This window comes from Podarcis muralis, chromosome 3 (genome assembly GCF_964188315.1).
Source record: "Podarcis muralis chromosome 3, rPodMur119.hap1.1, whole genome shotgun sequence".
NCBI classification, from domain to species: domain Eukaryota; kingdom Metazoa; phylum Chordata; class Lepidosauria; order Squamata; family Lacertidae; genus Podarcis; species Podarcis muralis.
This window is the reverse complement of record NC_135657.1, coordinates 50371962-50399833: the sequence shown is the minus strand read 5'-3', so window position 1 is coordinate 50399833 and position 27872 is coordinate 50371962. Positions and strand designations below refer to the sequence as shown.

Below are 27872 nucleotides of genomic sequence, written 5' to 3'. Positions count from 1 at the left end.
CCATACATTTTCAGAAAAAGGGTCTACTCTTTTGACTTTCTCTGTCAAGGGCCTGAAAGTGCGGTTTGACCCTTGGAGCCCAAACTAAGGCCAAGAGATACAAGCTTGCTTAAAGTAATAGCTTGCAGCCAATTACTTCAAAGTCACCTTCCGCCAGCATGCATTCATTCATTCATTCAATCAATCATTTGAAGTATTTATAATCTGCACTTTCATAAAAGTGTAACAAGGTGATTGTACAACACAGTAAATACTGGGTTGTTAAAAAGCAGGAATTCCTATTGCAAAGGCCCATCTGAACAATTTCATTTTCAGAAGACATCTAAAAGAAAGCTAAGGTGATTTCTGCCGATGAGTATAACATTATTCATGTAGTGTGGAAAAAGTGGATACAATTTTATCCATCTCCCATATTACTAAGACCCAGGTTCACCCAATTAAGCTAAAGGATGGGGGAATCAGGATAAAGAAAAGCAAATACTTCATCCCACAGTGTGTAACTAAACTCTGGCATGTACCGCCACAAGATGTAGTGATGGTCCCTAACGCAGACAGCTTTGAAGGGTGATAAGACCAAATTCATGGAGGATAAGGCTAGCAAACGCTACTAGTCACGATGGCTATATATTTCCTCCTGTATCAGATGCAATGCACTTCTGAATATCAGTCATTTGGGAGAAGAGTGCAGTCATGGTCGTGTCATAGGAACAGAGGAAGAAGCTGCCTTATACCAAGTCAGACCATGGGTCCATCTAGCTCAGTACTGTTGACACTAACAACAGTTCCTCAGGGTTTGAGGCAGGAATCTTTCCAAACCCGACCTGGAAGTACCAGAGATTGAACTTGGGACCATTTAAAAGCAGGTCCGGCCCACCCATAAGGCAAGGTGAAGCGACTGCCACAGATGGCAGGTCCACCAGGACAGCAACTCCCTATGTTGGCCTTTCTTTTCCCCTTGTTCCTGATGTAGATCTTCCCTGGCAGGGAGTGAGTCTCTATTTCGGGGTCTGCCTCAGATGCCAAAATGGCTTGAGCCAGCACTGTACCACTTAGCTACAGCTTTTTGTGCTGGCCCGCTTCTAATTTGGCTGGTCACTGTGGCGATCACACAGGGTCCCCGGACGTTTCACCGTCTATTGATCCCTGTGCCACCACTTTATTTCTCGCTGCCACCACCCAGGCCCTACCTGGTGCAATACTGAGCCCAGTCAGGGTTAAATTGGAACATAAACTTTTGTTGGTTTATTGCAGTTTTACAAGCGTGTGGTTTCATAAACGGTATCGGTCAATTACAAACATGGGATGCCTATCCAGTCCTATAACTTCCGCTACCTGCTCTCACTCACTAAACTGCCTCTCAGATATTTACTTGTCAGTGTGGTATAGGGGTTAAGAGCGGTAGACTTGTAATCTGGTGAACAAGGTTCGCATCTCCGCTCCTCCACATGCAGCTGCTGGGTGACCTTGGGCCAGTCACACTTCTCTGAAGTCTCTCAGCCTCACTCACATCACCGAGTGTTTGTTGTGGGGGAGGAAGGGAAAAGGAGATTGTTAACTGCTTTGAGGCTCCTTCGGGTAGTGATAAAGCAGGATATCAAATCCAAACTCTTCTTCTTCCTAGTTCCTAACTGTTCCTGACTCAGCTTATTTCGCTACAGTAACTCAACCTCCCCACAGACTCTATCCCAATTCACTCCCACTCCAACCAGCCACCCAACTCCCAACGAACTCCCCCTTTACCCCTCCCAGAGCTGGTTTTATAGTCCCTCTGACTCCACCCCCATGGGTTCTGATTGGGTAACTTGTTTAACTATTTCACCTCCAGCACTCTCATATGTTGACATCACAGACACTATGTGAAAAGAACACTGGACTGGACTGGACTTTGGTCTGATCAGTTGGGTTTTTTCTTAAATTCTACAGCTTAAAAAAATGGCCCTGCAGCATTCCTTTCCTAATCGATTTCTACATCTAGGATTGGGAACCTGTGGCTCTTCATATGATAATGGCTCCATTCCCATCAGCCCCAAATAGCATAGTCAGGAACGATGGGAGCTGTAGACCAAGAACATATGGAGGGCACAGTTTCATAACTCTGATCTACAGGGATTAAAGATGCAGACACATAAAAAGTCATCTTCCTTGTTTCACATCCTTTCCAGAATTATTCAGGGGAAATTGCCTGTGCTGCTTATGTTTCCATGCAAGTCTTTCTCTTAGCACTTAACAGCTTTCTGACTAATTCTGAATTAGTTTTATGGGGGAGGGGGGGAGAAGAAGATGATTTCAGTTTCTCTGCACTCCAAACATTTTCCTGCTTGACAGCTCTGCCAGTGTGGGGGAGAGATCTGTGATGGCTTGAACTCACGCAATAGAAGTTACTTTTGAAATGTCTTAGCTATTCAAATGCAGATTTTGCTAGCACCACGTATCTGAAGAATTTCCTATACAAACCTGTGTAGGGTTTTATTTAAAGCAGGTGTCTGTCTTTTTCAGCATTTGTTTACATGGCCAAAGAGACACGAGTGTATTCTTTGCACACAGTGGTATGTACATGGCGGACTTGGAATTTCCTGTGTAGATGCAATGATCTCTGCAGGAAAATTATGATGTTCAAAACGGAGAGGACAGAAATAAGACGGTAAATGTAAATCAGCTGGAGGAAGTAACTGTCTTTTATGTCCTGAGAATAATCATCTTGCTGAACCACAATTGCTACACAATTGCAATTTTTAGTGGGCGGTTCAGTCATCTTCCCTGTCAAATTGTGCTTTTGTTGTGTGAGGACAGCACATCTTTCCAGTACCCAATCAGCAAGATACAGTCACTGGGAAAAGTGCATTTCCTTCTCCTAGCTACTATGTACTAATATTGTGAAATTACCCTGAGTTAAATACTGTGCATTTTTTGGCACAAAGAAGCGCTTTGGAGGTTAGGGGCTTCCCAAGCTTATCTTTTTATTATTCTTATTTTTATTTTTTTCCATTTCCCCCCCCCCCCAAAAAAAAGATCTTTATTGAAACTTAACATATATACATAATAACCAAAATTCCCAATGATTCCCTCACATAAAATATAATATCTAAATTACAACAGCTACTTAATTATACACTTAATTAAAAAAACCCACCACCCACCCTCTACTTCCCTCCACAGCATTTTGACTTTCTTTATATTTCTTTCTACCTTTTTCCCTTGCATTCTATAATAAGTTATTTTTGTTACATTCTGATTTTTCCTTCTTTCTTTATTGTTATTGCTTACTTTTTTTATTCTAAGCCTATTAGCATGTCATTTTTAGAACAATATTTTGACATGTAATCTTCAAAATACTTCCACTCCATTCTTAACTTTTGATTTGATTGATATCTTATAATTGAAGTTAATTTTGCCAAAAGAAGTGCTTTGGAGGTTAGGAGCTTTCCAAGTTTATCTTTTTAGTGCTGCCCTCCTTCCAGATAATCTGCTGCTCTAACACCGTTTTTGTTTTGTTTTGAAACCACAGCGTCACGATAGTAACAGCAGCACAATCACACAGCTGATTAGATTTAGCAATCTGACCTAACTTGGGGAAAGTAAGATCATTCAGAATGAGGGAAATGCTCTCACTCTGAATGAGCTCCATTTGTTCTCAAAGGCGTTGTCAAGGATGCGACTATGTTGCTGTTATGAAGAAAAAGGACAAAGGAAAGAAAAAGTCGTGTTTGGAGCTTCAGCCAATCAGAGCTGCAAAGAGATTCACAATGGATGCTGTTTCCTGAATGCTAGGTGTGTGGAGGGCACAGTGATGAGGGGGTGCCTTCTCTCTTCATTATCTCTGGGCAATCACTGAGTCACTGAAAAAAGAGGGTGCTTTTCATGGCGAGAGAAGAATAAAAGTCTTCAGACCTCCCACTGGCTGGCCTGCCTTGGTTTGGCTCGACCCAACTGGGGCCATCACAGGGAGAGCCCTCAGACACTGAAACCTTTGACAATTGAACAGTTTTTAAAAGAATATACAGTGGTACCTCGGGTTACAGACGCTTCAGGTTACAGACTCCGCTAACCCAGAAATAGTACCTCGGGTTAAGAACTTTGCTTCAGGATGAGAACAGAAATCGCATGGTGGCAGCGGGAGGCCCCATTAGCTAAAGTGGTACCTCAGGTTAAGAACAGTTTCAGGTTAAAAACGGACCTCCAGAACAAATTACGTTCTTAACCCAAAGCACCAGTGTGTGTGTGTGTGTGTGTGTGTGTGTGTGTGTGTGTGTGTAGCCCCTTCACCCCCATTTTTGTGTCACATCTTGCTCTATGAAGAGCAACACTTGACATGATAAAGGTTTTGTCCAACCTTTCCAACACAAACACATTTCTGTTAACTGAGACTTGTATGTAACAACATACAACACTTTTTTGAGGCTACTAACTTCTGTGGGATTATTTAGTTGGTTATATTCACCAATGCTGTGCAGCCCAAACAAAACTACATGCTAAGGGGGGAAAGCCCATCATGTTTTTCTGGCAACTGGCCCAGAAACATGCCAGACAATCCTGGCTTGACTAGGCTTCCTCCTCCACCCCATCCCGATTAGCTGAAAGCCTAGTGACTGCCTGCTCCTGAAAAACTAATTACACATTCCCTCTCATTTGTAGCACGTTGTTTTCCTTTCTGCCTGTGTGTGCAGGGTACGCTCATAACAAAACAGCATTTTCTTATTTTTCCCAGCCTTCCAAATATTATTCTTCCATGACTCCACTGAATGGATGCGCAGGCAAAAGGGTGTTCAGTCCAGAAGAGAGAACAGTGCAAAGGCAGAGACACAGAGGTCGTGCTGCCCTCTCGTGCACAAAATAACAACAGCATTTGTAGCATGCTATTTGCTAGAGAAAGCACAGGAAAGGTACAGTAAGTATTTTTGTGAGGAGATATAATAAAGCACAAATGAAGGCACATCCTTGCCATAATTAGTCTATAAGATCCCTCTTTGTTCTCAATTTAAACACAACAAGCAAAACAGCAATGTACGTTTGGAATCAAGTAAAATGGCTCTGTGCAAAATCACTTGGGTGAAGACATTTCATTCAGTGATGTGTGTGGTGTGAGAAAATTTCATGAACAGCTCTGGTTCTTGCAGTACGCCCATCTTTCAACCCTGTACGTCTTTCAACCCTTCACAAAATATCCTCATGGAGGAAACACATGCAAGCAAAAACAAATGCCCCCTTCTCTACCTTTGCCGTTTGTTTGGGCTGCAATCCTAAGCATACTTATCAGAGAGTAAGCCCCATTAAACTCCATGAGACATTCTTCTGAGTACACGATATTAAGATTGCATTGTGAGATTCAGAAGTAAGAGTGTGAAACGAAAAGGGAGATGGGTCGATTGAATCTTTTGACCTCATACTCATCCTGTGACCCCTAACTGGCTGTGAAAATAAATACACATGCAGAGAAAAATTAAATAAGAGAAGATCGGGATGGTGTGCACCACAGCAATGGGGAGGGCAACTGGATTGCAATGGACAATATCACAAAGAGCCTATTTACTTTTTTAAATCCTTCATAATAATTATACAACCATGTCAGAAACACAGTGAGATCATTGGTTTTTTATTCATTGAAGGGATTTGTGCCTTTGGCTTGTGCACCTACCAAGCAGATCCATTTGTTTATAATAATAGTCACTCTGTGTGCAGAAGCAATGAGTCGGCTGAAATAGAGGTGGTCCTGATAAATCATGGCATGTAGCCTGAGCCATAGCAGTGAGGAGAGCGGTGCTCTGCCACCCATAAAAGGCATCTCCTCATTGTACAACATTCTGTGGAGTGTATGCGGCCTGTTATTATTAATACCCATTCCTGTAGCACCTTAATGTGGAGAATCCTTTAAAATCTCTCCCTGTTCATCCCAGTCATCCCGAGACACAGAAATGGGCCACCCAGCATGTATGTGGTTGTGCAGAGGTTTGACTCAAAGCTTTCCAAGCCAAAATTCAACATCCAACGCACTAAACCACAAACAGGCCCCCTTTTTGTTAGGACTATCCTTCCTGCACACTATTAATAGCATGCACACTTCTTCAGATACACTGAAGAAGTATCTGAAGAAGTGTGCATGCACACGAAAGTTTATACCCAGAACAAACTTAGTTGGTCTCTAAGGTGCTACTGGACAATTTTTATTTTTTCCCCCATTTATTTCGACTGCGTCAGACCAACACGCTTACCTACCTGAAACTATAAATAGCAGTTTTACATTTCTATGCATTTACATCGAACCATTTATCAGTTGCTTCAAGCATGTGAGTGTACGTGTGTGTGCAATATTACCGTATTTTTCGCCCTATAGGACGCACTTTTTCCCCTCCAAAAATGAAGGGGAAATGTGTGTGTGTCCTATGGGGCGAATGCAGGCTTTCGCTGAAGCCTGGAGAGCGAGAGGGGTCGGTGCACACCGACCCCTCACACTCTCCAGGCTTCGCACACCTCTCCGCAAGCAGCGGGAGCCCAGTGCTGGGCTCCCGCTGCTTGCGGAGAGTTGCCTGCATGCTGAAGCCTGCGCGTGCTCAGCTCAGCGCGTCCAGGCTTCGCGCACCTCTCAGCAAGCAGCGGGAGTGCTCCCTCTGCTTGCAGAGAGCTGTCTGTTTGGGGGCTGGGGTCGGGGGAAGCTTGAGCTTCCCCAGCCCCGCGCCTGGGGAGGAAATAATTTTTTCCCCTTTATTTCCCCCCCAAAAAACTAGGTGCGCCTTATAGGATGGTGCGTCCTATAGGGCGAAAAATACGGTACATTTGCCTTCCATCGCAGAGCAATAGGAAAGCCGTCAAAACCAAAATAAGCAACAGAAAGAGCATGTCAAAAATGACTCTTAAAATCCTTCACAGAAAGCACAACATTCCCAACCAAACTCTCAAAATTCAGGCACTGATGCACAGAGGAGTAGCAGGGACAGCTGTACCTTCCTAGCTAGAAAAGAGAGAAATGTCAAATGTAAACAGTCAGAAAAACCTTCAGATGCAGCTCTTGCTACCCAAGTGTGTGTGACCAGGTAAAGGTAAAGGGACCCCTGACCATTAGGTCCAGACGTGGCCAACTCTGGGGTTGCGGCGCTCATCTCGCTTTATTGGCTGAGGGAGCCGGCGTACAGCTTCCGGGTCATGTGGCCAGCATGACTAAGCCACTTCTGGCGAACCAGAGCAGCACACGGAAACGCCGTTTACCTTCCCGCCGGAGCAGTACCTATTTATCTACTTGCACTTTGACATGCTTTTGAACTGCTAGGTTGGCAGGAGCAGGGACCGAGCAACGGGAGCTCACCCTATCATGGGGATTTGAACCACCGACCTTCTGATCGGCAAGTCCTAGGCTCTGTGGTTTAACCCACAGCGCCACCCACGTCCCGTTTGTGACCAGAAGAAGCATTAAATACACTGAGGAGGGTGTTGTAGGAATCAACGTGGGGTTGCTCTGCCCTACTCCACTACCCCAGCCTGCCTGTGGATACAAGCTTTAGTTTAAATAAGTCTCTTACCCAGGCATGGTCAGAGCATTTACTAGCAAATCCATAAGACAATTCCAAATTCTCAAGGATCTGAGCTGCAGTATCACCCTTCTTGAAGTGGACTATCTGGGTATCGAAAATACTGCTCAGAACAGTTTTCAGATCCTCTGTCTTTCTTGGGATTGCAATTCATGTTAGGGATGCACCAATGTTCACTTGTTCCAATATGGGAGTGAATGCAATGCTTCGGGGCCACAGTATTCACTGAGCTCTCACACATGCACACACCACATTTCCTGATAGGCTTTTGCTTCAGTGCCATTCTCATTAAGCCGGGTCTGCTTCTTGGGACCAGTGATTCCAATCAATAGAGAACCATACAGTTCACATAAGGATATCACAGGGCTAGGCAACCAATTGGACCTGAGAGTGAGGGCAATGCTTCTTTCATCAGCATTACCCCAAATTTTGAACTGATGGGTTTAGCTCCTTTTCTGGCTCTTAATTGTCACAGCTCCATCGCATCACACATCTTGTTTCTAACCTGAATATTGAATGTATGGAAGATCTGCTGTGCCCCCATTCCTGCGTTATCTAAGTGTCACATGCAAGTGCGGAAGTGTGGGTTTTCGATTGCTATTTCCAAAGGCTGTTATCAGCTCAACTCTTTGCTGCTGTTGAGTAAAGGATACAGGTAACAGAGGAAGTAACATCGCTTTGTATCTCTTTAAATCTGTCGGAACTGTGGTTGCCAATACAGTGGTGCCTCGCAAGACGAAATTAATTCGTTCCGCAAGTCTCTTCGTCTTGCGAGTTTTTCGTCTTGGGATGCACGGTTTCCCATAGGAATGCATTGAAAATCAATTAATGTGTTCCTAGGGAAACCGCCTTCAGACCAGGTCCGGGGACAGTCTGTCCCCCGACCTCTTCTGAAGGCTGGGGGGGGGCGAAAGTCTTTGCTCCCCCCCGCCTGCATTCAAAAGCCCTCCGGGACAGCGGAGAAACGCGCTGCGTTTCTCCGCTCTCCCGGGAAGGCAGGCAGGGGGGAGCAAAGACTTTCGCCCCCCGCCGGCCTTCAGAAGAGGTCCTGGACCTCTTCTGAAGGCCAGCGGGGGGCAAAAGTCTTTGCTCCCCCCCTGCCTTCAAAAGCTGTCCGCCCAGGCTTCGCGGACCTCTCCGCAAGCAGCGGCAGCGCTGCCGCTGCTTGCGGAGAGATGCCGGCATGCTGAAGCCTGGGCGCGCCGAGATCAGCGCGCCCAGGCTTCGCGGACCTCTCCGCAAAAAGCGGCAGCGCTGCCGCTGCTTGCGGAGAGATGCCGGCATGCTGAAGCCTGGGCGCGCCGAGATCAGCGCGTCCAGGCTTCGCGGACCTCTCCGCAAAAAGCGGCAGCGCTGCCGCTGCTTGCGGAGAGATGCCGGCATGCTGAAGCCTGGGCGCGCCGAGATCAGCGCGCCCAGGCTTCGCGGACCTCTCCGCAAAAAGCGGCAGCGCTGCCGCTGCTTGCGGAGAGATGCCGGCATGCTGAAGCCTGGGCGCGCCGAGATCAGCGCGCCCAGGCTTCGCGGACCTCTCCGCAAAAAGCGGCAGCGCTGCCGCTGCTTGCGGAGAGATGCCGGCATGCTGAAGCCTGGGCGCGCCGAGATCAGCGCGCCCAGGCTTCGCGGACCTCTCCGCAAAAAGCGGCAGCGCTGCCGCTGCTTGCGGAGAGATGCCGGCATGCTGAAGCCTGGGCGCGCCGAGATCAGCGCGCCCAGGCTTCGTGGACCTCTCCGCAAAAAGCGGCAGCGCTGCCGCTGCTTGCGGAGAGATGCCGGCATGCCGAAGCCTGGGCGCGCCGAGATCAGCGCGCCCAGGCTTCGCGGCCCCGCCCCCGGCATCGGGGCATGGTCCCGATGGCGGGCGGCGGGGGGAGGCGTTCCCGCCCGTCCACCGGCATCGGGGCATGGTCCTGATGGCGGGCGGCGGGGGGAGGCATTCCCGCCCCACCGCCCGGCATCGGGGCATGGTCCGGGGCTTTTAAATTGCCCCGGAACAGCGGAGAAGTCCCCCGCTGTCCCGGGGCTTTTTAAAATGCTGGCGGGCGACAGCGGAGGCACTTCCCCCCTGTCCCGGAGATTTCCCTATGGGCTTTCGTCTTGCGAAGCAAGCCCATAGGGAACTTCGTCTTGCGAAGCGCCTCCAAAACGGAAAACCCTTTCGTCTAGCGGGTTTTCCGTCTTGCGAGGCGTTCGTCTTGCGGGGTACCACTGTAGATGCAACAGTAACCCACCCCAACTCCAGCAACCCACAGAACATCAATGGTACATTGCAGCAAAATTCAAATAAACCTAAAATGACAAATGTCACCGAAAGATGGAAAAGACAAAATCACTGTGGAGGAAATGAGCAGTTTAGTGAAAGCATCTCTGAAGAATTCCAGGTTGAGAAGAACGTCAGGTTATAAAACTTAAATCACATCATATTAACACTATATGGAGAAGATAACTTGATGAGGCAAGAGCCCTTTATAATAGCTAGGAATGTAATTCAAAATTATTTTGGCATGTTTCTATTGATATATTTTATTTTATAAGATATAGATAATTAGTTGGGCTGTGCCGAATATTCTCCATATTCTCTAGGCCACAAGCAGTAGATCATAGGGGAAATGCTTGGGGATATTTTTAAAATAATTTGCTTGGGCAAATAGTCATCTTTTGTATACTATTTGGCACCATTGTTTCCCACCACTGTTTTGACACATTGTTTCTCAGCTCTGATAATTATCCCTTCCTTCTGCTTCCGAGACTGGTCACATGCATGACACCAGCCAATCACCATATAGTAAACAGGATGATGTCACAATGCAAAATAGTCAGATATGGCCATGTGATTATGTCACTGATAGCAAGAAAGGGCAATAAGAATAAAACAAACATTTTTGGAAGCAATGCCAATGAAGCTGTTGAAAAACATGAGTGCTTTTTTTAACACTGCAGAAAATGATCCTAATAAATTCGGCTCAGCCCTTCTAATTACTGTTATTTTATTAAATTTCCAAATAGCAAATGATTATATACTATACCAGTTAACTGCTGCAGAGTGCGCTGCATCAGGCATTTCTGTGCCCCAAAAGTACTTTCTGAGTTTGTTCCTACAAAGATAGCAAACAAAAGAGAAGGGTCACAACATCCTTAGGCAAAGGGTCAGGGAATTCTAGATTTAAATTCTACTGTTTATTCTTCCCCTTTTCTGTCAGCCATTGGTGCAAACGTTTTTCTCCTTCACTGTTTGTATTTTATTTTTTAAAAAAATACTTCTACATCACCTTTCTAGGCAATGCCTGTCCAAGGCAGCTTACAGCAGTAAAAAAAAAAATTACAAAATTTCTAATGAATGGGATATAGTCTCAAGTGCCAAGTTCATACTAATAAGAATTGCAGGACTCACATACCAATCACACCATCATTGGTAGTAATAATAGCAGCAGTAATAGTAGTATTTATTTATTTAAATATTATTAAATTCTTTTAACATATATCTATAGATAGAGAGGGAGAGACACAGTTACAGAAAGCAAGGACTGAACATTCCACGCATCAGCTGATGCATGGAGAGTTCAATCCTGCTTTGTGCCACATCTCTGCCCACCCCAGTGGGATGACCCATCTGCCAATTTTGTGATGTCAATAGGATGTCAGATGGCTGGGAGGTGGGTGGCCAAAATAGCTTCTTTTAAACTTCTGTGTCCTGTCAATATACAGTATCACAAGTAAATAAAAATTATTGTGGGTATATAAATAATATATTGAAATGCTGTTGCACGACAAATCTTTCCTATTATCCTTGCTGAAATTTGAGATTCCAAAGACTGCCACTGCTGTGGATCCTGCCTGAAGTGGCTGCCCCTTTGCCTTATGGGGGTGGCAGTCATGGGGGTGGGGGTATAAAGATCTGGCCTGCTGGTCCAAAAAGGTTCCCAAACCCTGCCATACACCCTACACTGAGTAGAGGGTTGAACTAGATGACCTCATGGTCCACTCTAAAATTACATCATTCTATGCTAGCATAAAGATAACTGCATAAACTTGGGAAACAAAACGAGAGGATATAAAGCTTGTCCACTGCAGCACCACATCATAAATAGTGTGTTCCCAGCCAATTCTGTTTTGAAGTTCCTACTTGGATAAAAAGAACTAAATCAAAAACCTTCAGTCAACAAGCTACATTGATTTCTGTACAGAATTATTATACAATAGACTTAAAATTCCAGACTTTGGGTTAGACTGTTGACTTGGGAGCAAACAAATCTTGGGCTTAGCAAGTTATTTATGAAAATATTAAAAAGATGCTAATCCATCCTCCAATAAATTATGCCAAATATTAAATTGCCAGCATAACAGCAAATCTGTCCCCTACTCCTCTAATCCAGGCTGCTTTTCCTTCAAAGCTTATTTCGCTACTAGGCTACACAAACATGTGTGTCTTCCAATTGACCATGTGTTGCAACAGACTGCCTGTTCTTGGTGGGCAATTTAGGACAAGATGCAAAAAGTCTATGAAGAATAGTTAGAAATGAAGCAGTGGTGTCCAGATTTTAGCGATAATAGTGGGTATTAAGTGCACACTCGCAGTGCAATTAAACATACGTTTTCTTGGAAGTAAGGCCCACTCTATTCAATGGGATATCCTCCCTAGTATGTGTGCTTGGGATTGCAGTTTTGGACTACAGTCTCCTCTTATATGGTCATGTCCTGCTTGTAGACTTCCCATGGGCATCTGCTTATGAAGAAAATGCTAGGCTGTGGGCTCATCCACACTTCCTAGTTGCCCCATGCCTAGAAAGCATGAGGTTGAGCAGTTGAACTGCCATCCAGCATACTCCTTCACTCTTGGTTGACTTCTTGGTCCTGTATACCTGAAGGAGCGTCTCCACCCCCATCATTCGGCCCAGACACTGAGATCCAACGCCGAGGGCCTTCTGGTGGTTCCCTCATTGCGAGAAGTGAGGTTACAGGGAACCAGACAGAGGGCCTTCTCGGTAGTGGCGCCTGCCCTGTGGAACGCCCTCCCTTCAGATGTGAAGGAAATAAGCAGCTATCTTATCTTTAAAAGACATCTGAAGGCAGGCCTGTTTAGGGAAGTTTTTAATATTTAATGCTGTATTGTTTTTAACACTCAGTTGGAAGCCACCCAGAGTGGCTGGGGAAACTCAGCCAGATGGGTGGGGTATAAATAATAAATTATTATTATTATTATTATTATTATTATTATTATTATTATTATTCAGTGGGATTGAAGCAAGTTGCCTCCAGACTGCCAGTATTTTGCAACAATTCAATTCAAGCAAATACTGGAAATGTAGGCAGTTCAAACCACTCCGTTGTTCTAGCGCAACAGATCCACTTTTTTAATTAAAAAAAACAGACTTTTGCAGTGAGGAAAATGATGGGGAATGCACTGAAAAGTGACAGATGATTGAAAAGAAGACACGTAACTACCATGCAAGCAAATCAGAACGAATTCAGGATGAGTGCTCAAGCTAGAGAACCTCCCTGCAAAAAATTCAGAATGAATGCTCCTTAAAGACGAGACATAGCCTAAACTCTGCATAAGCTTTGTGCAGATGAATCAGGATGATAAAAAAATGATCACAGGTTGGAGAATCTCCCCATGAGGAAAGGTTGCAATATTGAAGACTTTTTAGAAATGTGAGTAAGATAAAATTTATAAAACCCTGCATGGCATGAAGGAAATTGTTTATGCTTCTCTTGTAACACTAGAACTCATGGACTAGAACTCCAATGAAGCTGAGTGCTAACAGATGGTTAAAAGAAAATACTTCTGCATGCAGCACATAATTCAATGATGGAACTCACAGGAGGCAGTGATGGCCATCAACTTGGATGGATTCAAAAAAGGATTAGATAAATTCATGGAGTATAAGGTTGCCAGTGGCTGCTAAGTGTGATGGCTATGCTCTGCCTCCACAGTCAGAGATGCTTCCAAATACCAGTTGTCAGGCATCACAAATGCAGGGAGTTATGTTGTACTTGGGTCCTGTTTTCTAGCTTCCCATAGGCAGCTAGTTGGCCAAAGGGACAACAGGATGCTGGACGAAATGGGCCACTGGTCCAATCCAACAGGCTCATATTATGCTCTAAAGCTTGTAACAGGTTGTCTGGAGGAATCTATCTGCAGAATTCCATAGAGATATCTCTATGTTGTTGTTGTTTAGTCATTTAGTCGTGTCCGACTCTTCGTGACCCCATGGACCAGAGCACGCCAGGCACTCCTGTCTTCCACTGCCTCCCGCAGTTTGGTCAGACTCATGCTGGTAGCTTCGAGAACACTGTCCAACCATCTCGTCCTCTGTCGTCCCCTTCTCCTTGTGCCCTCCATCTTTCCCAACATCAGGATATTTTCCAGGGAGTCTTCTCTTCTCATGAGGTGGCCAGAGTATTGGAGCCTCAGCTTCACGATCTGTCCTTCCAGTGAGCACTCAGGGCTGATTTCCTTCAGAATGGAGAGGTTTGATCTTCTTGCAGTCCATGGGACTCTCAAGAGTCTCCTCCAGCACCATAATTCAAAAGCATAAATTCTTCAGCAATCAGCCTTCTTTATGGTCCAGCTCTCACTTCCATACATCACTACTGGGAAAACCATAGCTTTAACTATACAGGCCTTTGTCAGCAAGGTGATGTCTCTGCTTTTTAAGATGCTGTCTAGGTTTGTCATTGCTTTTCTCCCAAGAAGCAGGCGTCTTTTAATTTCGTGACTGCTGTCACCATCTGCAGTGATCATGGAACCCAAGAAAGTAAAATCTCTCACTGCCTCCATTTCTTCCTCTTCTGTTTGCCAGGAGGTGATGGGACCAGTGGCCATGATCTTAGTTTTTTTTATGTTGAGCTTCAGACCATATTTTGCACTCTCCTCTTTCACCCTCATTATTATGACACCTTAAATACTAGCAAATTTATTTCAGCATAAACATTTGTGGGCTACAGCCCAATCCATCAGATGCATGAAGAGTTATCCCCATCAGGTAATGTTTATACATCTGAAGAAATGGAGTGTCATTGATTAAACTTATCCAAGAATACAGGTGCTAGTCTTCAAGATGAGTCCTTGTTATATATGCAGAACAGCAGCCTATATAGTAACATGATCCTTCTAAGATAATGTTCCAGAAGTTCCCAACTTCACTTTCATTGTTTTGCAGTATAGCATACACAGCATGCCTTCTTCATAAGCAAAAACCTCTCTGTTTTATGAGTAAGGAAGCAAGTTGCCAGAGGTGTCGCAAGCATACAGGCACTGCTTGTTAATGACACATTGCTGGTTATTCTACAGGGACCCTACTGTTCTTTTTTTTAAAAAGCCTTTTGCCTCTGCAAGGTGCACAAACTCTTTCTCCCTTCAGAACTGACATCTGATGAAAGGTGTTGCCCCAGGATTGCTGAGAGGTGATGCGTTAGTTTTAAGGCCTGCTTGCTGGGTGGACTCTTTCTTCTTCTCTTGGCAGCTCTCACAACAAGGTGCTGGGCTGTGTATTAACATTCTGAATCTTTGCTGTTGGATTTGTTAGCATCAACAAAGATTATATAGTATAGCACAGAGGCCTTCGCTGTTCCTAAGCCAGCTACTCCTCCCAACGGAGATCAAAGACAAAGCATGTTTTGGCATCCAAATTTTATTCCTTTGAAAATACATAACTAGTATGTTTCTATTTGCTGGAAGCTTGCCATTACATTATAGTGAATCTATATTATTAGCATGTTCTGGGTCTAAGATGAAGCAAATGTTCAGTACAACAAAATCCTCACTTTTGTTTTGGGTGATCATGGAAATACCATTATTCTACCTGTAGCAGATTTCTCTTTTTGGAATTACAGGACTATAACTGGTAGACCATGGGACGCAGGTGGCGCTGTGGGTTAAAGCCTCAGCACCTAGGACTTGCCGATCGAAAGGTCGGCGGTTCGAATCCCTGCGGCGGGGTGCGCTCCTGTCGTTCGGTCCCAGCGCCTGCCAACCTAGCAGTTCGAAAGCACCTTCGGGTGCAAGTAGATAAATAGGGACCGCTTACTAGCGGGAAGGTAAACGGTGTTTCCGTGTGCGGCTCTGGCTCGCCAGAGCAGCGATGTCACGCTGGCCACGTGACCCGGAAGTGTCTGCGGACAGCACTGGCTCCCGGCCTATAGAGTGAGATGAGCGCACAACCCTAGAGTCTGTCAAGACTGGCCCGTACGGGCAGGGGTACCTTTACCTTTACCTTTAACTGGTAGACCATACCTCCCATCTTCTTCATTCAACCATTTTCAACGGCAAAGTGTAAAAACGGAGCATTAAAATCACCAATTGTTCTATTCTGAACTCCACATTTCATGAAGAAACTGATTGGAGATTGTTTTAATATACTTAATTATATCCCATCTTTCCTTCAAGGAGCTCAAGATGGCGTACTTAGTTCTCCTTCCCATTTTATCCCAGCCACAACCCTGTGACGCAGGTTAGGCTGAGAGAGGGTGACTGGCGCAGGGTCACCTAGTGAGCTTCATGGCTGATTGGGGATTTGAACCCTTGTCTCCTAGGTCCTAGTCCAACACTTTAACCACTACACCACACTGGCTCTACTCTCCTATTTAGAGAGTTTACACACTGCTTCAGTGATTCTGCAGGACTGGTAATTTTTGTTGTTGTTCATAAAGTCCTGGGTTGCTCTGTGGATTTGGAGGGGGGTCAAGAACAAGGGGGTCTTTGTCTTGTAAATAAAGAAACACATTCCCTGTTTTTATGTACAAACTAAAATCAAGAGAGGGCAACAAAAGGAAACAAAAGGCAAAGAGTGCACAATGCCCCCCAAACAGCTTAAGCAGTCATGGCATTGTTGCTCATCTCATTAGAGACTGCAGTGTGGTAGCTATTGAAGTTGGTCATAACTCAGGCTATGCTTACATTTCAACAGAGCCTTTGCCTGTGTGTTCTCCTAAACATAACACTGTGACTAAATATTTTATAAACACATCCGTTTTTATTTTTTTAAAGATGGGTTTGGCCAGGCATTCAAATATTATTAATATTTCAAATTTGCAAGCACTATGCAGAAAAACATCCGGAGAATGATTCAGGCTAGAACCAAAAAGGACAGCTTGAAGAGTTGCCATATAAGCAAGAAAAAGATAAAGAAAAGACCATTGTAAAAAAAAAAAAAAAAAAGGCAAGCAAGCATAAACTCCAGTCACAGACCTGAAACCTGCATGTGAGGATAGCTGATGGTTGAACAATTCTGGAAGTTACCATATAGGCCTCCCCATCATGTCTCTTCCAGTCCCAGTACGTCACTGCTACTCTAGACAAACCCAGGACCAAACCAGGAACAAGACATTAAATGTAGGCTGACCATCTTTACAGAAGGCGCTCTTCTGTTTGAAGGACTGAGAGAGGGTCCTCTATCTGAAGAGTTGTCTGGCCCAAGTACATCTAAAAATAACCATAAGAAGAGAACGGCGAGGGAGGCTTGAAGCTAACCTGACCCTCTCCCCAGGTAATAGCTGGACAACAGACTGAGCAGAAACATAGGTGACCTGGTCACTGTCTTCAGGAGCCCCCAACCGCTCTCCTTTCTTATGGTTCTTTATCTTTAAACTGAACTTGGGTCATGTTATCCACTTAGAATTGTAAAGTTGGAAGGTTCCCCGAGGATCATCTAGTCCAACCCGCTTCAATGCAGGAATCTCAACTGAGAGCCCACCATGTTCCAAGGGAGTCCATTCCACTGTTGAACACTCTTGCTGTCAGAAAGCTTTTCTTTATGTTTAGTCAGAATCTCCTTTCTTGCAGCTTGAAGCCATTGGTTCGGGTCCTACCCATTGGAGCAGGAGAAAACAAGCTTGCTCCACCTTCTGTGTGTCAGCCCTTTAGATATTTGAAGATGGCTATCATATCTGCTTTCACTCTCCTCTTTTCCAGGCTAAACATACACAACTCCTTCAACTGTTCCTCATAAGGCTTGGCTTCCAGACCTCTGATCATCTCGGTCACCCTCCTCTGCACACTTGTAACATATTAAGTAGCTGGACCCATAAGCAGGCTGCTAACTTCCAGATGTGTTTCACTTGTCAATTTCTAGTGGCTGCTCTTCCTCAGGGCCAGCTGTGTGATCCAGGTGGGGTGTGGAAGGAACTCACCTGTCAATCAACAGCATGGGCAGATCAACAGCCAGAACACCAGTATACCGTACTCACAGAGAAAATTAGACTGAGGCTCATTTCGAAACCAGCCTTTGCAATGCACTTAGGGTTGCCATGTGTCCTGTTTTTCCTAGACACATCCTCTTTTTCAGGGGTAAAATTTCTGTCCAAGATTTTTTAAATTTGCCAAAATGTCTCTGGCTGTACTTTCTGGATGAGACACAGACATAACTGGTGGATGAAGACTTCCTTTCCTCTTCTTTTCTCCTCCTCACTCCACCCGCCCCCAAACAATATATCACAAGTTCTACAGCCTACATAGAGTAGGGGTATTTGAAATAAGAGTCATTATAGCATCCTCTTTTTTGCTCTTCAAAATATGGCAACCCTACACTTATTGCACAATTCATACTGCACAATTCACACACTCACACCTTTCCAATTTTCCTGGAAGCCTCAGCTTTATTAAATGCCTGGCATGACACTGCAGTTGCCAAGTTCAAGAAGAAGGTGGCAATGATTTGCTTTACTGACACAGAATGAATTTTCATAACCATCAATCAGACACCACATTTCTCAACACTGTTATTAAGAAATCTGACTCTCTCCTTGGCTCTGTGCCCTACATTAAAGTGACAGCATTTCACTCTAGCAGGCTTATGAAATGTTAGACTCTGGCCTAAATGGCCTACTCTTTATATGGCAATATGTATTATTTCTTTTAATGGTAATTCATGTTGTGGAGGTGGGGGGGATGATTCGCTGGTTTCCCACATATATTTAGTCCCACATGGAAATGTGTCAGGCCCCACCTAGTGAGAAATGCTGGTTACAGCCCTGATTTTGTTCTTATTATATTCCCTTTGTATAAGGCTATGTAGGCGGTGGTCAGGGAATTATTTTCCATTCCTTCTCTCATACCAGAGTGAGGATTAGCACTCTAGTCCATAGATCACTGCACATAATGGCAGTAGTATATGCATTTAACTGCATGCAAGGACCTCTGCATAGTCAACCATGTAACTGACTGATGCTAGGCTCCGCCTCAACAACAAAAAAGGTAGAGTAAATCAAAATCAACATGCATTTCCAGTGATAAATATTCGCTTTCTTGTTTTCTTAAACATAGAGTCTCAGCGTGATGGTACCCAGGGTATGTGTGCTCCTCCAACAGCTCTTCTGTTTCAGTTCCGCTTCTACTGGCATTCAACTCAAATGCTAACATCTTCTATTTGAAGGGCTGTGTGGTCCAAGTCCAATTTAAATAACCATAAGAGGAGAGAGTACCGGCCTTGAAGTTGCCCATCAATAGTTAACACACGAACAGCAGACTATTTGCTCCATTTTTGCTATGGATAAAACATTCAGATTAGCAAAACTGAGCATCTGTTGCTCTGTCTACCGCAAGGTGGCAGTAAATGCTTGCAGGTAGATTCAAGATGCTTGAGCACCCAAACAGCCAAGCTACCTCTTTTTCGAGTATTCTAGACCAGTCAGCCTCTTGCCGCATTTGTTTCCTTTCAACTTGCGTCTTGTGATCCTGGAACTAATCTGTGCAAAATCCTCACTTATACACGCTTCCTTTCTCGAAATTGTGGCTTCGGGGATTTTAATTTTTTTACAGCACTGAATAAGCACAAGCATACTTCATACCCACAAACCAGCCCAAACATGTTGATGCTATGCATAAAAGAGGGGAAAGGGGAGTGTTGATATGTGAAATAGCTGGCACAGTGCCTTCCTCATATTCTAACCTCCTCCTCCCCCCCCCCCCAAAAAAAAAAATAGCAGAAGAGATTAATGAGGTGGACAAGGTGGACACCTTTATAAATTCAGATTTAAATCAAAAGGAGCAACTTCCATAAAGCTGGATGAGTGGATCCACTGCAAAAGCAGCTTATTTAAGCTTGCATCCTCTAAGTAGGAGGAGTGAGGCAATGCCTGACAGGAGAGGCAATGTAAGATATTTACAGAGATATAAACAAAGGACATCAAATATGAGAATAGTATAGATTTAAGAACATAGGAAGTAGACCGCAGATCACATAATGCAACAGCTCCTTGCATAGTGCAGAAATGAAAGGTATTCTGGCACCAATAAGATAGCATGGCAAAGTTACTCTCTGCCTATTGACATCAGTCAGGCACCTTTGCTGCACTCTTTTTGATAAAAAGTGCCATTTCCGAAGCAAGGCTTGGGAATGCCTAGCTTCCCCCAGCCCCCAAAATGCTTTTAAGAGTAGGTATCCATTATACAATGTGACAAATATATATGTAATCACACAGGGAGCTGGGGAACATTCTCTTATTGTTGTTTATAAACTTTGGGTTTGAACTTGGCCCGATTATCGGGACTGATTGGAGATGGAGTCCAACAATGTCCAGAGAGGGCCACTAGTTCCCCATCCCTGATTTAAATGATGGCCGACTGACTTGTAAGGAGTGGCTGAACCAGCCAGAAATTTCATGACTTTTCCAGTAGACTGGAGGTAAATACGGGGGGGGGGGGGATGAGTGGGGAGAGTTCTTTTAGGAAACCTATTGGCTCTCTTTTCTAAACTCAGCTTCATCATGTGATGCTATATGGAGTGAGAAGCCAAGAGCAACGGAAGAACACAAGAAAAGAGGGGCTAAATTTTCAGGCGCATTTGACGAGCAACTTGAGATTTCAGTCTGTCTGGAATTACCTCCACCAGATAAAACAGGCAAGTACTTTTGTCACACATGCAGACACATGAGAGAAGCACACTTGAGAGAAACTCAGTCTTGCATTTTTCTTTCAAGATTAAGAACAAAACTTTTGAAGAAAATGTGCAGCACTGGGCAAGTCAGGATTTATTCTGGGATGTCATCCTTGTGAGTGTCTCTCCTTCAGAAGATGGTCATTCTCTTGGTTTCGCTCAGCAATCTAAGAAAGAAATGATTTTTCCAGTCTTCTTCAACCTTTGTGCTACAAAAATAGACCAAGCATGCTGATGTCACACTGTTGCTCAGCAACCTGTGCTGGTTGTTGTTTGTTGGGCTTTTCTTTCTTTCTTAGTGTCCCTGTTCTCTCATTTCTCATTGGCCTTCAGAGCAGTCAGTCTGCAGAAACAGCACAACCCACTAACGTTGCAGTAGAATCCATTTGCAGGTGACTATTTGAAAGAGAGATCACTGCGACTGTAGGAAGGATCGAACTAAGGGGAAACTGCTATAAAAAGGATTTGTTGAAAAAGGTTGTGCAGCTCCCTCTTACAGCAAATGTTTAACTCCTCAAAGTTCATGAGTTCCTACAGAAATGAGGGGAGTTTGATCAGACTAGGCTTGCAATGCTAGTTTACCTACGGAAGCTATTTCAAGGGGAATTCCTTTGCCCCTGAAAATGGAATTCCTCTCACAAGTTAGTTCAAGAGTCTCAAAAGCTGATGGGTCTTTTTTTGGGCCTGTGTGGTCTGCTTACATACACCCTATGACAGGGGTGTGGAACCACTGTCAGACTGAGTGCTCCATTCCTATCTAGGCAGGCTTCTGGGAGCCACATGGATTTAGCAGGTGGGGCCAAAGTGTGCAATGCCACAAAGGAATATTTAGCTGTCATTCCTGCATTGCAGGGGGTTGGACTAGATGACCCATTGGCTCCCATCCAACTCTACAATTCTGTGATTCTATGACATGCAAATGTTTTCATTGTACAGCAGGCTAGTTTCTGCACATGCTCACATATTGCTCTCCAGGGCCTCTCAGAGATCCAGAGAAGCCACAGCCACTTCAAGCTTTGGAGGCCTCAACCCATAATCAAAATTAAAAACAATGAGCCAACACACAAAAACAAAATAAGGCACACTCGCAAACCCATTCAACAACTAAAAGCTGCTTCCTGGCCTGCTTCAGACTCAGAGCAAAAAATAAAAATCATTCGCATGAGAGCAAGTCTGTGAACAAAGCACACGGACTGAACGGGAGAAATCTGAACAGTGGAAACTCCTCTGATTCTCAGATATCTAGGCTGAAATCCTAATCTCACTGATTTGGGAGTAAGCCTCATTGAATGTAACAGTATTCCCTTCTGAGTAGATATGGTTAGGATTCTGCTGTAAATTGCTGTGCAAAAAAGCATGTTTAGAATATGGTTTGTGGGGCAGGGCTCTTTTAAAAGAAAATTTAGAACTGCCCAATGGTATCGAAGCTACAAACATGAGTCTGACCAGGCAGTGAAAGACAGGAGTGCCTGGCGTGCTCTGGTCCATGGGGTCACGAAGAGTCGGACACGACTAAATGACTAAACAACAACAAATGGTATGGAATTATCGTTTGTGTCCACACACCTGTGCATTTTCCTTGTGTGTGCATGCATGCTTTCTTGCTTAGAGTCACATTCCATGATATTTAGAATCCTACACAGAGAGGGAGAAAATTCTCAGAACTGGGATTCAGACAGTGCTAATACAGAAGATTAGTTATAGTCAAGCTTTATACAAGAGCTGTACTGAAAGAGGCCAACAATATTTGTGATGGATATTTTAAAGAAGAAGAAAATAAGAAACCACAGAAACACTCAGGCAATAAAACAGGCCTGCAGGCTTCATCTCATGCCCTTCTTAATACACCACTTTTCATACTATTTAAAGAAATATTGTAGTGGCCTAACACAAAATGGCCACCACCTCCAAAAGAAGAGAAAATGAAAAGAGACAGGAATATAAAATTGTAAAAATAATGATGATTTCCCTTCCATATTATCATTGGTAATAGTAATGATGATAGTAATGATGATGATTATGCTTCTGCACTCTGCTCCCCATTATCCAACAACTTGGGAGCAAACCCTCAAGCCTGATGTGGGGAAGACAACAGGAAAAAGATAATGATTATAATGATGCCTCTGAACTGGGCTGCCCCACATAAACAAAACAAAACAACAACTTTGGAGAAATTCCTGCTGTGGAGCAGGCAGCAGGAACAAGAAAGGATTGTTGTATTGTCCCTGCCCCAGTATGGCCCAACTTGAGTATCTTCTTCTTCCTCCAATTCCCACATTTCTAAAATGCCGGCCAATATGCATACATATTCACAAAGTACCTCAAGTAGCTGCCTGCCAACTGCTCCACGTGCCTGGAAGGCAGCAAAGCAAACAGCTGCGCTTCCCCCCAAACCTACTCTCATGCACGCAAAAGCTTCTTAAGTAGTTGTTTGACATGACTGGTAGGCAGCAAAACAAATACAGCAGCAAATTAGCTAATCCTGACACGTCTTCTTCCAACACACACACACACACACACACACACACACACACACACTTTCCAATTGCTCCTCTATGGCCAGGTCAACAGCCTGTTGCCTGTTTCACTAGGCCAGCAAAGTGGACAGGAGGCACATAAATTCTGGTGCTTCTTCTCTTTCCTCCCCACACCCCATTTTCAAAAAGCCCATCCGTAGGCAGCAAACCTCTCCCCCCACACACACAAACCTGAAAAGGTCCCTCCATGGGCCAAGCAAAGCTGAGTAGAGAGCTGAACAGAATAAGACATAGTGCATTCTGATGGAATCTTCTTCAGAGTTCTAACGAAATGGTACATAAAGTGGAAAACTTGTGTATCACTTCACACTGGAGGTGGGGCTCATATTCTTGAATGCTCTTCCAAATAAACAAAAAACAAGATGTGCATATAGAAAACAGCCTTTCTCCCATATATACTAATATTCTATGCAATAATATATATTTTTTCAGTATGAAGGGGCATTCAAATTCCTTGACCCCCTCCCCACTTCTTCACCTGAAGTTGCATATTCCAGTCACAGATTTGCCAACGCATGTGAATGTCCACCATCAAATACAGTATGTCTCTGTATAATAGTTTCTGGGAATCACAAATGTTTGGGACAGTATGGGTTCTCCTTGCAGGCTTCCCATAGGTATCTGGTTGACCACTGTGAGAACAGGATGATGGACCAGATGGGCTACTGGCCTGATCCAGCAGGACTCCTTTTATCTTCTTATGTCCTTAACAGGGCCTATACCATCCCTGACATTTTGCAGAAGCTTGGCAGCTTGTTCTAAATGAGTGAACAGCCTAGAACAGTGGTGTGAAGAACTGTTGCACTGAGCTTCCCACACCCACAAAACAGTTGTCTCTTCCAAGCTGTCCAAAAGAATAATGCTAGAGGCAAACTTCAGCATTTGCTGAAAACAAGGTGAACTGCTGCCTGAAGCACAGTTGTCTAGTTTCCCAGATGGTCCTCAAATCTGTTATTTTGACTCATGTTAAGACAAGACAATCAACCCGGACATTTGCAATACTTTAGGCTGCAGTCCCATGAAAACATACTTGGCAACAGTAGTTTCCATTAAAAATCAGTGAGGTTCACTTCAAGTAAATGCATTTTGGACTTGGCCATTGGTGAAAGTTAACCATATATGAAAAATGAGTAAGTGACTGTTTATACAATACAGTGGTACCTCGGGTTACATACGCTTCAGGTTACATACGCTTCAGGTTACAAACTCCACTAACCCAGAATTAGTGCTTCAGGTTAAGAACTTTGCTTCAGGATGAGAACAGAAACTGTGCTCTGGCGGCGCAGTGGCAGCAGGAGGCCCCATTAGCTAAAGTGGTGCTTCAGGTTAAGAACAATTTCAGGTTAAGAACAGACCTCTGAAACGAATTAAGTACTTAACCCGAGGTACCACTGTACATAATTTTTAAAGGAAATAAGCTTCTTGATTTATTCACTATTTTGGAATGTAAAGCTTCCCAGTTCAGATGGTTAACTTTTGTATGATGATAGACCTTTGAAACAATATAAGGATTGTTTAGCTGGTCTTCTTCAGTTGTACATGAGCACAGAAAACAACCAAATCTCTACATCCCAGGAAGTAAAGTATTTTTGAAAGCTACTGAGGCAAGAGTGCTTTCATTCAGGAAGGAGAAGTTCAACAACAGAAGGCGGCTCCGGGTTGGGGAAGGCTAGTTTAGAGGCAGGAGTAGTTTCTCAGGGCTACTGAGGCACTGTCTGGCCGGAATGTGTCCCACATCTGCCAAAATCTACCCCCCTAAATTCCCCCTAAAACAACAACTCAACAACCCAAAGCCATGCCTGCTCCATAGGGTTGTGAGGAAACCCCACAACAAACTTCGGAGGCATGCAGGGGAGGAGATGGCATAATTCCAGTTGCACAAGTGAAGGCTGTTCCATTTTCGCAAGGAATTACTTAGCGCCAAGTTGAATACAACCCTAACAAACGCATCGTGGAAATTCATAAATGCTTCAAGTCAAGTAAACTATGCCATATTATTTATTCATTCATCATTTTTTGAATTATTAAAGAGTTTGTGTCTAAAAAGAACAAAACACACACACAGTGCAATAACAACATCCCACAACATGGGGGATGAGATCAGACAGGAGACAAAGAGATTATGTATGGATCATGTTACAACGTCTGCTTGATTGTACAAAGGATTGTTATGTTGTCCACATGTCTTCAGCTGCTGTTGGCAGGTAGCACTGTACATCCGGTTTAGAAGTATACAAGATGAAGGCCCACCATATGGCACTAAGTGATTGTGTTATTTTCTTGTCTTGTATCAAATGTATCTTGTGTGTTATTTTTCCTGAGATCACAATAAAACAGATGTTCTCAGACCAAGCCCGTAAGGACAAATTGTCCAAAGTCCCCAACTGTTGGACTACAGCTTGACGGACAACAATTAAAAGAAATACCAGTAAATCCTTCGATGTAACGTCTTTGTTTGGCCTGCAAAACAGTGATAGCAAAAAACAACTCCAGTGCATAAATTATATTATCCCCTGTAATTTTTGAATAATATTTGGTGAACTAAAGCCCAAAGGTCTTGCATTTTCAGGCTTTCCCACCAGAGGTGGAAATATGATCCTTAACATTGCATCCTTTCCAGCAATAAGGAAAAGCAAATAATCACTCAATAAGATACACACCCCAAGAAACTTATTTACAATGCCATACATTTCACCAACACAACCTTCCAAAGTGTTTGAAGCATTTGGACACATATGGGAGGCCTTTAGGCATTTTCACCTGCAAATTCCAGCAACTGTGTGAAACATAAACAAATAAAAGAAATCATCTTATTTTGCAACACTGATAAAGACAAATATTGGGAATGTTTATATTACACACACAGGTCGTTTTTTCTAAGTGTCAACATTTTGAGAATGTGTAATAATGCAGCCTTGAGGTTCCCATAGCAACATGTTTCATTTCCTAGGTGACAGTGATAGTACGTCATCACTAGTGAACTAAACTATCACTAGAAACACGTTGAGTTTCCTTCCAATGTAGCTGTCCAGAAACATCTGTCCTCACCTAATTACTAGTGACAACACTGGTGAACTCTGTAAAGCTTTGAGGACAAGTTATTTAGGCTCTCTATTTCACCACGTTTACCTTCCCACCGGAGCGGTACCTATTTATCTACTTGCACTTGACGTGCTTTCAAACTGCTAGGTTGGCAGGAGCAGGGACCGAACAACAGGAGCTCACCCCGTCGCGGGGATTCAAACTGCCAACCTTCTGATCAGCAAACCCTAGGCTCTGTGGTTTAGACCACAGTGCCACCCATGTCTGTGTATTTCTGTGCGCTGCTCTGGTTCACCAGAACTGGCTTAGTCATGCTGGCCACATGACCCGGAACCCAGAAGCTGTCTGCGGACAAACGCCGGCTCCCTTGGTCTACAGAGCGAGGTGAGCATGCAACCCCAGAGTCATCCATGACTGGACCTCACGGTCAGGGGTACCTTTAGCTTTACTATTCCACACATCTCTCCAACTGTCAAGGGAAGTAGGAAAAAGCAGTATGTTAAAGAATGAGTTTGTACTATAGATATTCTTTAAAGGCAAAATGCATACTGTAGAGATGAAGAGCACGCGATCTTCCCATCATGCCATAGAAGCGCCATTTCTGCCTCTTGATCATGTCTTTCTACAGCAATGAACATTATGCAGAAATTTCAGACATGTTTTAAGGACAAAATAGGGAGGCGGGGTAAACATGTGTGCCACTTTGAACTTCTTGGAGGAAATAGGGAACATAAATATAATAATAATAAACCTTTGCATGCAAACACAGGGCCACTGTAGACAAGATTGCAGAGATTCAGGACTGGCAGGACTTTGGATGTTTTGAAGCAATACTGGGCATTTCCAGATAACCTGTTTCTTGAGCATGCATCCCCATTTGTTTGCAATGAGGTTAGACCACGTTGACCATTTATGGAGCATTCCTTCTGGTTTGTTTGCAGGGAGGTTAGAGAATGTGTCTCAGTAAGTAGTATCACCCACTTTCCTGTGCATTTCCCCATCACTTTCCTTATTACAAAAAGTCTGCTCATTTAAGGAAAGGGGTTTGTTTTGCAGGACCACCCGATAAGCTATAACCGTGCAACCTGAATTTTTGAGCACATGACCATTCTAGGGGCAGACCTTGGTAATATGGCATCATATGCGAGACCAAAATTTGATACACACCTCAGCTCTCACACCACCTTCTAAAGCTGGGTAAGAGAGGCACCAGGCTTTGGGGAAGGGGTGTGCGGGCTCTGGCAGGGTCCTAGAGCCCTTCCGTCTCCTTCCCAAAGCTACAAAGGCACTAACAAGACTTTGGGAAGGAGGCAGGAAGGCACCCGCTTGGCTCAGCACCCTGTGCAGGGGAGCTGGTCTTGCTGCCTTAAATCTGCCTCTGTCAAATTCTTCCAGAAAATAGTGACAGCCTGGAGGTGCCTGCTGTTTCAAGTCCAGGGGAAAGAACAAGCAGCTTCTGCTCCTCATGCACCACCTTGGGCCTCCTGCTGCTCACTATTCCCTTCAGAGCAGGCCTTGAAATACCTCAGTGATAAGCATATTCAATGCTCAAAAAGTATCCCACATAAAAAAGTGAGTGGGCTTTTTTTATTAAAAAGAAATCAGTGTGTATCAGAGTCCCAGCATGTAGACAAGCATAAATTAGCAGTTCTTGATAATGCTACATATGTGCATTGTGGCAGAGCTAACATTGCTATGGGAACATTAACGTGGGAATAAATAATTAAGTCACAAGAGAAAATAATCATTGCAGATTGTGGCAGAGAAGACCACAGCCAATTCTTGGTCTGCAATCTGTTGGATCCAGAAGTGTGAGATCTCCCCCCCCCCAAAAAAAACCTGGCAAAAATCTGGAACCTGGCAAAAATCTGGAACCAGGTAAAACGCTTCAACCATGAGAC

At 44.1% G+C, this 27872-nt stretch overlaps 1 protein-coding gene across 7 annotated transcripts in view; it reads right to left on the bottom strand.

The window, feature by feature from the left end:
- Positions 1 to 27872, bottom strand: part of PDE10A (phosphodiesterase 10A) — a 185461-nt gene that overhangs the window by 137381 nt on the left and 20208 nt on the right. For 6 of the 7 annotated variants that reach the window (XM_028723861.2, XM_028723857.2, XM_077925840.1 and 3 more), the window contains exon 2: positions 10544 to 10612. The exons of the other annotated variant lie outside the window; for it this stretch is intronic. In XM_028723861.2, coding sequence (XP_028579694.1) covers positions 10544 to 10571 — 28 coding nt within the window. In that variant the 5' untranslated portion in view covers positions 10572 to 10612. The remainder of the gene's footprint in view (positions 1 to 10543; positions 10613 to 27872) is intronic. 7 annotated transcript variants of the gene reach the window in all.